Source organism: Schistocerca americana, chromosome X (assembly GCF_021461395.2).
Source record: "Schistocerca americana isolate TAMUIC-IGC-003095 chromosome X, iqSchAmer2.1, whole genome shotgun sequence".
NCBI classification, from domain to species: Eukaryota; Metazoa; Arthropoda; class Insecta; order Orthoptera; family Acrididae; genus Schistocerca; species Schistocerca americana.
The window spans coordinates 868068361-868083079 of NC_060130.1; the positions used below are offsets into that span (position 1 = coordinate 868068361).

Sequence of the window (14719 nt, forward strand, 5' to 3'; positions counted from 1 at the left end):
TTATCAGCAGCACAACAAAATTGCCCCTACTTTATGGCTGTCCTCTTTGACTCAGTACCACTACTGCACTCAAACTTCAACATTCACAATGTCTGGGAACAACACTGCAAAGAGCACTGCCCACTACCTACCACAATGTTGAAGTTTCACAATCATATAGAAGCCTCCTGGTTTCAACTAATCACGCAAAGTGTGGGCAGCATTAAACCAAATACACACTGGCCATGGCAGAAGGTTCGATACCCCCCCCCCCCCCCCCCCCCCCCCCCCCCCCCCATAAATTGTAAAAACACAATTTCCAAAATGTGACTGTGGAGCTGAAAAGCAAACAACCCAACACATAGATGAAAAATGTCTATCTCCGAGATGGTTATGAAGTGGGGATTTCCCCGTACTACTATTTCAAGAGTGTACCGTGAATATCAGGAATCTGGTAAAACACCAAATCTCCAATGTTGCTACAGCCAGAAAAAGATCCTGCAAGAATGGGTGCAATGACAACTGAAGAGAATTGTTCAGCATGACAGAAGTGCAACCCTTTCACAAATTGCTGTAGATTTCAATGCTGGGCCATCAACAAGTGTCAACGTATGAACCATTCAACGAAATATAATTGATATGGGCTATCGGAGCAAAGAGCCTACTTGTGTGCCCTTGATGACTGCATAACACAAAACTTTACCGACATTGGACTGTTGATGACTGGAAACATGTTTCCTGGTCAGACGAGTCTCATTTCAAATTGTATAGAGTGGATGGACATGTATGGGTATAGAGATAACCTCATGAATCCATGGACCCTGTATGTCAGCAGGGGACTGTTCAAGCTGGTGGAGGCTCTGTAATGGTGTGGAGTGTGTGCAGTTGGTTTGATATGGGACCCCGATATGTCTAGGTATGACTCTGACAGGTGACAGGTATGTAAGCATCTATTCATGTCCATTGTGCATTCCGACAGACTTGGGCAATTCCGGCAGGACAATGTGACACCCCACATGTCCAGAATTGCTACAAAGTGGCTCCAGGGACACACTTCTGAGTTTAAACACTTCCGCTGGCCACCAAACTCCCCGGACATGAACATTATTGAGCATGTCTCGGATGCCTTGCAACGTGCTGTTCAGAAGAGATCTCCATCTCCTCATACTCTTATGGATTTATGGACAGGACTGCAGGATTCATGGTGTCAATTCCCTCCATTAGTTGATTCCAGGCCATGTCATGTTACGGCACTTCTGCATGCTAACAGGGGCCCTACACAATATCAGGCAGGTGTACCAGTTTCTTTGGCTCTTGAGAGAAAGAGAGAGTCTATGATGTATGCCATATGAGAAATAAATAAATGTAGATATGTGTAAGCACAGCATATTTAAGTCTGTCAGGAAGTATGTCACGAGGCATTGACTGATTACAAAGACAGCTTAAGGGTAATCTCATATCCTATAAAATCACCAAGATTTCATTCTGCACAAAATACCATTATAGCCGCCAGAATTACTAGTTTTTAGTAACCTGGTGAATTCTGTAATCTCCTTAGAAGTAGTAGTTTTGAAACTAATGTCTATTGGAGGTGTATGCAGTGTCTACACAAGTAAATCTAATGCATCAGTATTTGATTATTTAATACTAAGTGCCATGTTTGCTGTCTCTGTGAAGAAGCTGTCACTGGATTTGGTCTCCAATGACTTGAAAGTGTTACCATTTTTTCCCAGAGTTATTTTCTGGCCACATAATTACATTTGGATCACTATTTTGTTTGTTTCTTGTTTAATAATGATCCAAAACGTTTTGCTTTATTCTTCACCTGTTTTAGTTTTTCAGCATAGTATATGAGTTTCACTTTTTTAATGACAGATTAGAGGATTTCACAATACTTGTGATAATTGAGTTCAGTATCTTGGCTACTGTTTTTTTCTCTGAATTACAAAATACTTTAATCCCAGGAATTATCTACCCCTTATCCTTGCCACAGTTCAGTTGTGACTTTCATTTGTTTCAGGGGAAAATGACACAAAGTACTGTAGGAATATGTTTAAGAAAGAGTTACATTTTCTGTCAACACTATCTGTTTTTCTGTTATAAAAATTTCTCCTCATCATTGTTCCTTTAATTTCTCTCTGACTAGTGGTATAAGGAAATCTTGTGCTAGAAAATGGTACCTTCACAATATTGCAAGAAGCTAAAACACAACTCAGGAGTTTGATAGTTACTTTAAAAAATATAAATCTATCTTAAATAAAATAATAAAGGAGACAAAGAAATGAGACAATGACAAATACATAGAAGATGCTTCAAACAGCACCAAAGCAATCTGGCAAGTTGTAAAAAAAGAAACCAAATCTTTCAAAAGTAGAGTTAATAATATAGTATTAAAGGCTGGCTTGGAAAACATTAATAACCCACAGGAAGTAGCTAATATGTTTAATAACTATTTTCTAAATGTAACAGAGAAACTACTACAACAGACTTCTAATAGAAAACAGCATACAGAAACAGGGAAAAAAGTCTCAAGTAGATCAATGTTTCTGTACCCAACAAATGTAGAAGAAGTACAGGTTACAATAAAAAGTCTCAAAATGAAACACTCTGCAGGTGTAGATGATATACCTGATTTCATTATAAAGAAGTGTGGGGACTTGATTACTGAGACCTTAACCCACCTATGTAACCTATCTTTTGCTACAGGAACTTTTCCTTCATGTTTGAAAATAGCAAAAGTAAAGCCATTACACAAGAAAGGAAACAAAGATGATATTTCCAACTACAGACCACTGGCACTTCTCTCTTTTCTCAAAAATATTAGAAAGGCTTTTCAATAAGAGGCTAACAGACTTCTTAAGAGGTAAATGGCATTCTGTCAGAATCTCAATGTGGATTTAGAGCAAACCACTCAACCGAATCTGCAGTTCACTCCTTTCTATTAGAGGCACCGATAGCATTAGACAACAAAAAACTTACCATGGGCATATTTTTAGATTTGTCAAAGGCATTTGACACCATAAATCATGACAAATTGCTACACAAGCTAGAAAATCTTGGCATTAGGGGAACAGCTAACAATTGGCTCAGCTCTTATCTTAAGAACAGGGAACAATATGTGGAAATAGATCAAGAAAGGGACAATGCCATTAGGAAATACAATTCCAAGCTACTGACTGTTAAATATGGAGTGCCACAAGGATCAGTAATGGGTCCTGTTCTGTTCTTACTCCATGTAAATGACCTAAACATAAGCAATGACAGCAGTAAAATATTTCAATTTGCTGATGATACAAGTGTTCTAATTACAGGAAACTCAGAAGAATCTCTTGTAAAAAACATAAAAGAAGCCACTGACAGGCTAACATGTTACTTTGATGACAATTACTTAATAATAAACACTGAAAAAACTGTAGCTATGGATGTATTACACACAGCACAAACAAAAAATTTGATATCACCCAATCTAGAGCTATACGGACAGACAATTGCCAAAACAGCCCATACCAAATTTCTTGGACTTCATCTACAAGACAACTTGAAATGGAAAGTACATATTGAGCAAATGAACAAAAAATTAAGTACTTCTTGTTTTGTGCTGTGTACATTAAAAAATTGTACCAGCTACAACACCCTTCAGTGTCTATATTATGCAGTTGTACACTCTCGCCTCTGGTATGGGATTATGTTCTGGGGAAATTCTGGAGATGCCATCAAAACATTAAAAAGTAAAAAAAAATTATAAGAATAATGGAAGGGGTAGATAATCGCAAATCATGTAGACCATATATATATGACTGTAATAGAGGGAAACATTCCACGTAGGAAAAATATATCTAAAAACAAAGATGATGTGACTTACCAAATGAAAGTGCTGGCAGGTCGACAGACACACAAACAAACACAAACATACACACAAAATTCAAGCTTTCGCAACAAACTGTTGCCTCATCAGGAAAGAGGGAAGGAGAGGGAAAGACGAAAGGATGTGGGTTTTAAGGGAGAGGGTAAGGAGTCATTCCAATCCCGGGAGCGGAAAGACTTACCTTAGAGGGAAAAAAGGACGGGTTCACACACACACATATCCATCCACACATATACAGACACAAGCAGACATATATTTTTTTTTTTTCCCCCTAAGGTAAGTCTTTCCGCTCCCGGGATTGGAATGACTCCTTACCCTCTCCCTTAAAACCCACTTCCTTTCGTCTTCCCCTCTCCTTCCCTCTTTCCTGATGAGGCAACAGTTTGTTGCGAAAGCTTGAATTTTGTGTGTATGTTTGTGTTTGTTTGTGTGTCTATCGACCTGCCAGCGCTTTCGTTCGGTAAGTCACCTCATCTTTGTTTTTTATATATATATATATATATATATATATATATATACACACACACACACACACTTGAAAATATAATGTATTTAAAGCAAAACTTACATACAAAAAGACCACTCATCACTCAAAATCACACAATACACACCTATGATACAAGACAAAAATTAGATGTACATGTTCAAAGTGCCAACACAAAGTTATTTCAAAACAGCCTTATCCAACTATACAATGCCTTACCAGATACCATTAAACACATACACATACACATACAAAACATTGGTCACTTCAAATCTAAACTGAAGTCTTACTTGGTTGATCACTGCTTATACACAGTAAATGAATACCTACAAAACTAAATTTTTGTGTGTTTTCCCAATTTAGTCTCATTCAGAAGAACATTTGTATTTTATCTCTCTGTATATAGTGTAAAAACATTTATTTAAGTATCCATCATTAATTGATATATTAATGTGTGTTATTATGTACAAAGGTATATTATATGTAAAACTGTTAATATTAACAAAAAAAAATCCAAATATCTCTTGCACATTGTGCGGCTGTAGATGAAAATGGATCAATAAGTCAATCTGAACACTGTGATGGAGCCGATGTTTATGATCTTAAAGCACACTATTTTTCTTCTATAAGTGTCTGACTGGTCAATAAAGATTATTTTTCATATTTGATCATCATGGTCAGATAAATAGTTGACTATTGTTTCAACTACAAAGAATGATTCTCTAGCTAAGTGCGCATAACCTTATTAACACTTTCTAGCTGTTTTATGAAGTATATGGCATTTACTGCTGATGGCCTTTAAACTGTCAGTCCTACAGTCTCGTACGTTTCCAAATCCACTATTATGGAACAGGATTCAAAAAGCTGTTGAGCACAATAATTGTTAACCTGAAAGGCCTGGGACTTAACTCCATTTTTGCATATATAGCCACTCTCCTTTCCTTCTTAATGGTTGTAAAATAGTATAACATTAGCTTGTATCCATCAAGATGAATCTGTTCAGTTTCGTAACTCTATTTATTCAGATTTCTAGTTTCTTATTTGATGGCTGCTGGAAACCAATTATAGACTTTTGCACCAGAATATAAAACACTATTCTGGACCCTAGACATGGATACACAGTTTATATGAATATTATTTTCATTTTCAGTATTGTGGTTGTGACTTTTACACTTCATTCTAAATTCAGTGATATTTTACCATTAGGAAGCAAATGTATTGGCACAGGAGTATAAGAATCTGAAGATTAGTAATGAGGCTTCTGCAATATGTTTGGTTATCAATTTTACCCAATATTCTTAATGCACATTGGTGATTGGCACATCAAGCAACGTGCTGGCCTAGCCCTTGTTCATGAATGGCTCCGTTACACTCATCGACAATTGTATTTTGTTCCCAAGGAATTGTTTCAACTTCAGTTAATGACTGCTTCCAAACTTTCAGCTTTTTCTTGGGATTGGCTGGATGGTGCTTAATGGTCACAGTCTGACTGGGCATTTCTTTCTGTAACTGCCTGACATTTGGCGAAGTTTGGATGTTTATGTGGCTTGGAGTCTAATACTATATCCCAACATTGTGTGATATAGCTTTTGATTATGAGGCTTTATCCATGCTAGGGAAAGGTTTAAACTTTGCACCAACTCCCAAACATTTGTCGGTGGTTGATTTTATTAGTACTGCTGTTTTTAAACTACCTCCTCGTGTTGCAGAGGAGGCTAGGAGGCATGTATGTCGTATGTAGATCAGGGCACTTCACCCAAAAGTGATATCACACCAGCTGAGGGGGCTGCTTCTCGTTCACTTAGAGTTTATCTGGGTATTGTTACTTTGTCTGTGGACAAGGGCAATGATACCATTGTTTTGGGCAAGCAGGATTATGTTCAAAAGATGCAGCATTTACTGTCTGATTCAGCATATTGCAGGATTGGTGCTCACCCCACAAAAAGTGTTGAGAGAAAGACTTACAGCCTCCTGAAGAAAAATTCCTTATTGCAGTAGACTATTAAGAGTCTTAATTCTTATTGTGCTGTTCCCTCTAGGTTATATGGCCTCCCTAAGGTCCACAAGGAAGGGGTTCCTCTTCATCCAGTTGTGAGTAACATTGTGCCCTGACATATTGCTTGCGACTCTGATGAACCATGTAGTAGGTAGGTGTGGTCACCACATGAAGAACTTGGCAGATTTCTTATGTCAATTTGAGGGAATGTGTTTGAATGATTCCAATATTCTAGTAAGTTTTGATGTGGTCTCTCTCTTCACCTGTCTTACTCTGTCTGATTTGTTGCAGTTAATTAAGATTATGTTTGGTGCTGAATTAATGAACCTACTTTGACATGTGTTGACTTCCACTTACCTTTTATTCAATGACCAGTACTATGAGTAGACAGATGGAGTTGTGATGGGAAGTCCATTGTCACTTATTATTGCCAATTTATTTATGGAAGATTTTAAGGAACATGCCTTGGAGTTGGTGGCTTTGAAACCTGCGTGTTTTTTTTTTTTTTTTTTCAGATATGTAGATTATACTTTCATTGTTTGACCACTTGGCAGTGAGAATTTGAACAACTTGTATTTGTTTCATGATGGAGATGCAAAAGGATGGCTGTCTTCCCTTTCTTGATGTGTTTGTCAGTAGGAAGGGTGATGGTATGTTGGGACATGCCATTTATAAGAAGCCTATTCACACTGATCTGTATTTGCACGCTGATAGCTGTCTCCATCCAACTCAACATGAAGGGGTGCTTGTTTACTTGGTCCACAGGAAACTCATCATTTCAAACCCTGTTAGTTTTTCAGCTGAGTTAGTCCATCTTGAAGTCACCTTTGATCAGAATGCAGAATGGTTATAGTGAAAGATCAGGCATGTGTTGCACTATCAACCAACTGTGCACCTGCTGAGTGATGAAAATACTGAGTTGGCTTCACAGTCTACAGCCTTTTTGCCTTACACAGGGAGCATTTCATACAGGGTTGATTGTACTTTGTGGAAATATGATGTAAAGTGTGTTTTTCAACCACTGTCTAAGATGAGAATCCTTTTAGGCTCTGTAAAGAATGATCTTGGTTTGTGTAATGTGGATGTCTCCTGTATTCCTTATAGTTGTGGCATGATATATATTGGTCAGACTATATGGACTGTCAGGGACTGGTGTACTGAGCATAAGCAACTAACAACATGGAGATTCTGGCATGCCCTTCCAGCTACTGGGGTAGTGCTATTAAGGAAGATGTTGAAATTAAATTAGCAAGTAACCTTATAAATAGTGATGGTAGTTTTTGTTTAAATTCTGCATGGAATCCTGCTCTCTCCCTTGTCAAAAAACAGAGGAACAGAGTTTATGCTACCTCACCTATTGATTACGAATTTCACTATCAATAATTTCTGACAGCGGTCATCTCTGGTTGTGATGGCGCTAATGTTTACAATGTGTGTCAGTGTTATCTTTCTCAAATTATCTGAAAACCGAGGTTTTAAATTCCCTTGCACAGTGCTTACTTTCTGCAGTTTTGACTTGAAAATGGTAGGATGTGCTCCTGTTGAAATATTGGTAGTTGTTGACATCACCTGGCTGCATTTCCATACGTTATTTGAAGAAATATTTGCTGTAATTGCATAATATGAGTTCCTGTATGATTAACAATTACGTTGTTTGCTGTGAACCAGTTTATGCCTGTTCCATTAATCTCTCCACTGTGTTCTGAACAGATGTGTTTGGGTCCTTTACTAGTTAACTTGTATGTTCACCAGATACTACAGTTTTTTTTAAGTGATCCAGTATCTTTGTCAATATATTTATGTAGATCAAAGGAAGTGGTGTGGCCCACATACTGAATCATGTGGAACATCATATTTAATGTTTACCTCACTCTGAATTTAATTCATTTCCTGTGATATCATTTATTAAAGTTGTTGTAATCCGCACTTTAGGGCCAAGAATATTTCAGCAGATTAAAATTGTCTATTAGTTCAGAAAGTCAAAGAATAATAGTTCTTGGTGGAAATTAATATAAACTATAGTTCTAGACAGGAATCAATGTGCAGTATTTCCCAACTGAAAGTGATATAAGTCCAAGCACTACTGTTCTACTGTGCACATGTATAATAAGTATAGTGTTAAGCAAAGTTTGATTAAACTGGGCTATGGTGGAACCCACATGCTCATCAGTTGAAGCAAGGAAAACATCAGCGGCAGTGGTAGTTCAGTTGTAGAGGCCAAGTCAAATAACAGCAACTGAGAGAGTCCACTGCCAGGCAGCCTTATATTTGCCCACTACTGAAAATCAGGAACCCTTTCCAGAGGTAGATGATATTACTTACAGTCTGTCAGTACATTCATATCTCTCATTTGCATTTTTAGCAGGGTTACTAGAAATGTAGCCCTCTGTTTTCCATTTTTAAGATATTGGCTCATCCATACAAAGAGATGCTTTTAATACTATACCATTTTAATTTAAGTTGTAAAATTTTGTGCTCTTCACAATCAAAGGTTATGTCATGGTAATGGAAAATGTCAACAGGGTATTTTTTTCTTATTCAGTTTTACCAGAACTAAATTTTTGAGATCACATTTTGTGTGGCAGCTGAATTGAACAGTTGTTAATCAGAAAAGTGATGCAATATTCTAGGTTAAAAAACCTCCATAAAAATTTTGGGAGTACACCGAGTTGAGTTTTGGCTCTACAATTAGAGATAGCCTGGTTATTCCCATTTAACTGCATATTTACATCTTTCAGGAAATAAACCTTAATGTATTAACTAATTGCAAAGGTAATTCATGACAAGAACTGTCAAGTGAGCACAAGGTTCAGTACTTTGTGTGAAATATCATCACAGTCAGAGGAGTTACTGTCTTTCAGTGCCTTAATAATTTTTGTGACTTCTAACAGTTTGAACCTGCTGATGGAGAATACAATGCCTGCCTAAGGAAATATAATACACCTGTTTTGATGATCCATTTTTGCCCCATGTTTTCTCTACTGTTAAGAAGAACTGATTGAATGTAGCAGACACTGTCATCATTTTTCTTTCAGCTACTGTTATCAGCTAATTGAATACTATTTGCATTACTGAGTTCATTAATTTTATGCCTGTTGTTGTTGTTGTTGTTGTGGTCTTCAGTCCAGAGACTGGTTTGATGCCGCTCTCCATGCTACTCTTTCCTGTGCAAGCTTCTTCATCTCCCAGTACCTACTGCAACCTACATCCTTCTGAATCTGCTTAGTGTATTCATCTCTTGGTCTCCCTCTATGATTTTTACCCTCCACACTGCCCTCCAATACTAAATTGGTGATCTCTTGATGCCTTAGACCTTGTCCTACCAACCAATCCCTTCTTCTAGTCAAGTTGTGCCACAAACTCCTCTTCTCCCCAAGTCTATTCAATACCTCCTCAACCGAGCGAGGTGGCGCAGTGGTTAGACACTGGACTCGCATTCGGGAGGACGACGGTTCAATCCCGCGTCCGGCCATCCTGATTTAGGTTTTCCGTGATTTCCCTAAATCGCTCCAGGCAAATGCCGGGATGGTTCCTTTCAAAGGGCACGGCCGACTTCCTTCCCCGTCCTTCCCTAATCCGATGAGACCGATGACCTCGCTGTCTGGTCTCCTTCCCCACACCAACCAACCAACCAATACCTCCTCATTAGTTATGTGATCTACCCATCTAATCTTCAGCCTTCTTCTGTAGCACCACATTTTGAAATCTTCTATTCACTTCTTGTCCAAACGATTTATCGTCCATGTTTCACTTCCATACATGGCAACACTCCATACAAATACTTTCAGAAACGACTTCCTGACCCTTAAATCTATACTCAATGTTAACAAATTTCTCTTCTTCAGAAACACTTTCCTTGCCATTGCCAGTCTACATTTTATATCCTCTCTACTTCGACCATCATCAGTTATTTTGTTCCCCAAATAGCAAAACTCCTTTACTACTTTAAGTGTCTCATTTCCTAATCTAATTCCCTCAGCATCACCCGACTTAATTCGACTACATTCCATTATCCTCATTTTGCTTTTGTTGATGTTCATCTTATATCCTCCTTTCAAGACACTGTCCATTCCGTTCAACTGCTCTTCCAAGTCCTTTGCTGTCTCTAACAGAATTACAATGTCATCGGCGAACCTCAAAGTTTTTATTTCTTCTCCATGGATTTTAATTCCTACTCCAAATTTTTCTTTTGTTTCCTTTACTGCTTGCTCAATATACAGATTGAATAACATTGGGCTCGCATTCGGGAAGACGACGGTTAAATCCTGCGTCCGGCCATCCTGATTTAGGTTTTCCGTGATTTCCCTAAATCGCTCCAGGCAAATGCCGGGATGGTTCCTTTCAAAGGGCACGGTCGACTTCCTTCCCCGTCCTTCCCTAATCCGATGAGACCGATGACCTCGCTTTCTGGTCTCCTTCCCCAAAACAACCAACCAATAACATTGGGGATAGGCTACAACCCTGTCTCACTCCCTTCCCAACCACTGCTTCCCTTTTATGTCCCTCGACTCTTATCACTGCCATCTGATTTCTGTATAAATTGTAAATAGCCTTTTGCTCCCTGTATTTTACCCCTGCCACCTTCAGAATTTGAAAGAGTGCATTCCATCAACATTGTCAAAAGCTTTCTGTAAGTCTACAAATGCTAGAAATGTAGGTTTGCCTTTCCTTAATCTATCTTCAAAGATAAGTCGTAGGGTCAGTATTGATTGCCTCACGTGTTCCAATATTTCTATGGAATCCATACTGATCTTCCCTGAGGTTGGCTTCTACCAGTTTTTTCCATTCATCTGTAAAGAATTCATGTTAGTTCAGTAATTTTCACGTCTGTCAACACCTGCTTTCTTCGGGGTTGGAATTATTATATTCTTCTTGAAGTCTGAGGGTATTTCGCCTGTCTCATACATCTTGCTCACCAGATGGTAGAGTTTTGTCAGGAGTGGCTCTCCCAAGGCTGTCAGTAGCTGTAATGGAATGTTGTCTACTCCCGGGACCTTGTTTCAACTTAGGTCTTTCAGTGCTCTGTCAAACTCTTCACGCAGTATCATATCTCCCATTTCACCTTCATCTACATCCTCTTCCATTTCCATAATATTGTCCTCCAGTACATCGCCCTTGTATAGACCCTCTATATACTCCTTCCACCTCTCTGCTTTCCCTTCTTTGCTAAGAACTGGGTTTTCCTGTGAGCTCTTGATATTCATACAAGTGGTTCTCTTTTCTCAAAGGTCTCTTTAATTTTCCTGTAGGCAGTATCTATCTTACCCCTAATGAGATAAGCCTCTACATCCTTACATTTGTCCTCTAGCCATCCCTGCTAAGCACATTTTGCACTTCCTATCAATCTCATTTTTGAGACGTTTGTATTCCTTTTTGCCTGCTTCATTTACTGCATTTTTATATTTTCTCCTTTCATCAATTATATTCAATATTTCTTCTGTTACCCAAGGATTTCTGCTAGCCCTCGTCTTTCTACCTACTTGATCCTCTGCTGCCTTCACTACTTCATCCCTCAAAGCTACCCATTCTTCTTCTATTGTATTTCTTTCCTCCATTCCTGTCAATTGTTCCCTTATGCTCTCCCTGAAACTCTGTACAACCTCTGGTTTAGTCAGTTTATCCAGGTCCCATCTTAACTCCCCACCTTTTTGCAGTTTCTTCAGTTTGCCTAAGATGTTACAAATTGCCTTTGCTTTGTTCTCAGAATTTTGTATTTCTTCTGCATAGTGTGTGTGTCTTGATGTTTTTTATGGCATCATGAATTTTACATTATTCTTTGACACAAATCTTTAAGTACTGATAAGTATTTAAGAATTGCATTCATCACAGATATGTCCAGCGGTGTAAAACAAGTAATGATGAGTCAGACAGAGAAGGTTTGATTCCAAATCATTGTGTGTGTGTGTGTGGGGGGGGGGGGGGGGGAGATGTACGTGCATGATCACAAGATCATCACAGGTTAATTTAAGTGCCACATAAGCCATTGAAATGTGAAATGCTACTTCATTAGTAACCAGTGTAACAGCCAGAATGTTGAATGCAAGCATGCATTGTGTTGTACCGTTGCTGGATTTCAGTTTATGGAATGAAGTTCCATGCATGTTGCAGTTGGTCAGTTCATACAGGGGGATGGTTGATGCTGTTTGTGAATGACACTGGAGTTGTCATCTTATGATGTCCCATATGTTCTCGATTGGAGACAGATCTGTAGATTGGGCAAGACCAAGGCAATATGTCGACACACTGTAGAACATATTGGGTCACAACAGTGGTATATTTGCAAGCTTTATCCTGCTGGAAAATGCTCCCCCCTGAAATGCTGCTTGTGAATGGCAGCACAAGAAGTCAAATCACCAGATTGACATACAATTTTGCAGTCAGGGTGTGTGGGATAACCATAAGAGTGCTCCTGCTGTCATACAAAATCGCAACCCAGATCATAACTCCAGGTTATGTCTAGTGTGTCTAGCATGCAGACAGGATGGGTGCAGGTCCTCAACTGGCCTCCTCTTAACCTACATGGCCATAATTGGCACTGAGGCAGAACCAGCTTTAATTAGAAAACACAACAGACCTTCACTCTGCCTTCCAATGAGCTCCCAATTGACACCACTGAAATCAAAAATGGTGGCGGTTAGGTGTCAGTGGAATGCATGCTGCAGGGTGTCTGGCTTGGAGCTGTCCTCGAAGTAACTGATTTGTAACAGCTCGTTGTGTCATTGTGGTGTCAAATTTTGCTCAAATTGCTGCTGCAGATGCAGTAAGATGTGGCAGAGCTATACATTGTACATGGTGGTCTTCCCTCTTGGTAATGCCATATGGCCATGTGGAGCCTGGTCTTCTTGTGACCATGACCACCACCGCCAGCAGTCCTGTACAGTGGCTACATTCTTGCCAAGTCTTTTTGCAGTATCACAGAAGGAACATCCAACTTGTCATAGCCCTATTACATGACCTCATTCAAACTCAGTGTGGCGTTGATAACGGTGTCTTTGTCACTTCAAACACAAGTTGACTAACATAAACTCAGTCTCAAAGGTAATTAATGTTCACAACAGTTACAGCATGTATTGAAAGCAAACCCGATTTGCATCCTCACAGTTGCACTACTGGCACCACACGCAACTGGTGCGAAATTTGAACAGACATCATTTTTCAGACATAGAAACATGCTACCAACTTTCATTTATGTTGCACACCTCCTCCTAAGTGCTGTGATTCTTTACTGTCTGTTTATTTTCTCTGCTGGATTAGATTGCACTATTTATGGCCCATCATTACCTTCTTATCTGAGAGTTGTGTTTCATGTTAACAGAAAGTGAAATGGACTTTCAGCATGTTCAAAAGTTTGGGAGACATTGGACTTCATTTATATGAAGCATGATTTACTAAATCAAACAATGGGAAATCCAGGATGGAATGTAACAATATTATGAAAAGGATTATTTTCTCTGCTGGATTAGATTGCACTATTTATGGCCCATCATTACCTTCTTATCTGAGAGTTGTGTTTCATGTTAACAGAAAGTGAAATGGACATTCAGCATGTTCAAAAGTTTGGGAGACATTGGACTTCATTTATATGAAGCATGATTTACTAAATCAAACAATGGAAAATCCAGGATGAAATGTAACAATATTATGAAGAGGATAGTTGCTATTCACCATATAGCGGAGCTGCGGAGTTGCAGACAGGCACAACGAAAAGACTGTCACAGAATAAGCTTTTATCCAACAAGGCCTTTGTCAAAAATAGACCACACACACACACACACACACACACACACACACACACACACACACACACACACATGACCACATATGACCACAGTCTCTGGCAGCTGAAGCCAGTAGTGCAACTGAAGCCAGCTGCCAGAGACTGTGGTGATCATGTGTGTGTGTGTGTGTGTGTGTGTGTGTGTGTGTGTGTAGGTGTGTGTGTGTGTGTGTGTGTGTGTGTGTGTGTATGAAAGTAGATAAAAATAAATCTTACCTGCTCTGAGTTTCTGTAAAACTCTGTTGTAGCCATTGAGGGTGAAACTGTATGCTGTTATAGGGACCATCTTGTGAGGATAATATTCTTTTGTCCATTCTGGTAATTGTAATGAAAATTCTTCCTGAAATTAATAACAATAAAGCAGTCACTGAAATATTATTAAAATATTGGCTAAACTCACAATGTTACCCATTTCAAAAATGCAGTGATATTAAAGTGAATAATGCAAAGTAGACCTTTCCACAAAAAAAAAAAAAAAAAAAAAAAAAAAAAAAAAAAAAAAAAAAAAAAAAAAAAAAAAAAAAAAACTGTTTGTGAAAACAATGGGTATGTACCCTAGCATTGTGTAAATAAATGCATGTTATAAGAGCTTACCTGATTCGATCAACACATGAGTAT

At 38.6% G+C, this 14719-nt stretch overlaps 1 protein-coding gene across 1 annotated transcript in view; it reads right to left on the bottom strand.

Moving 5' to 3' along the window:
• The window catches only part of LOC124554728 (venom acid phosphatase Acph-1-like), a 265787-nt gene that overhangs the window by 13550 nt on the left and 237518 nt on the right, over nucleotides 1-14719 (bottom strand). Inside the window, exon 5 of the mRNA XM_047128374.1 lies at nucleotides 14318-14441. Within this exon, the coding sequence (XP_046984330.1) occupies nucleotides 14318-14441 (124 nt within the window). The remainder of the gene's footprint in view (nucleotides 1-14317; nucleotides 14442-14719) is intronic.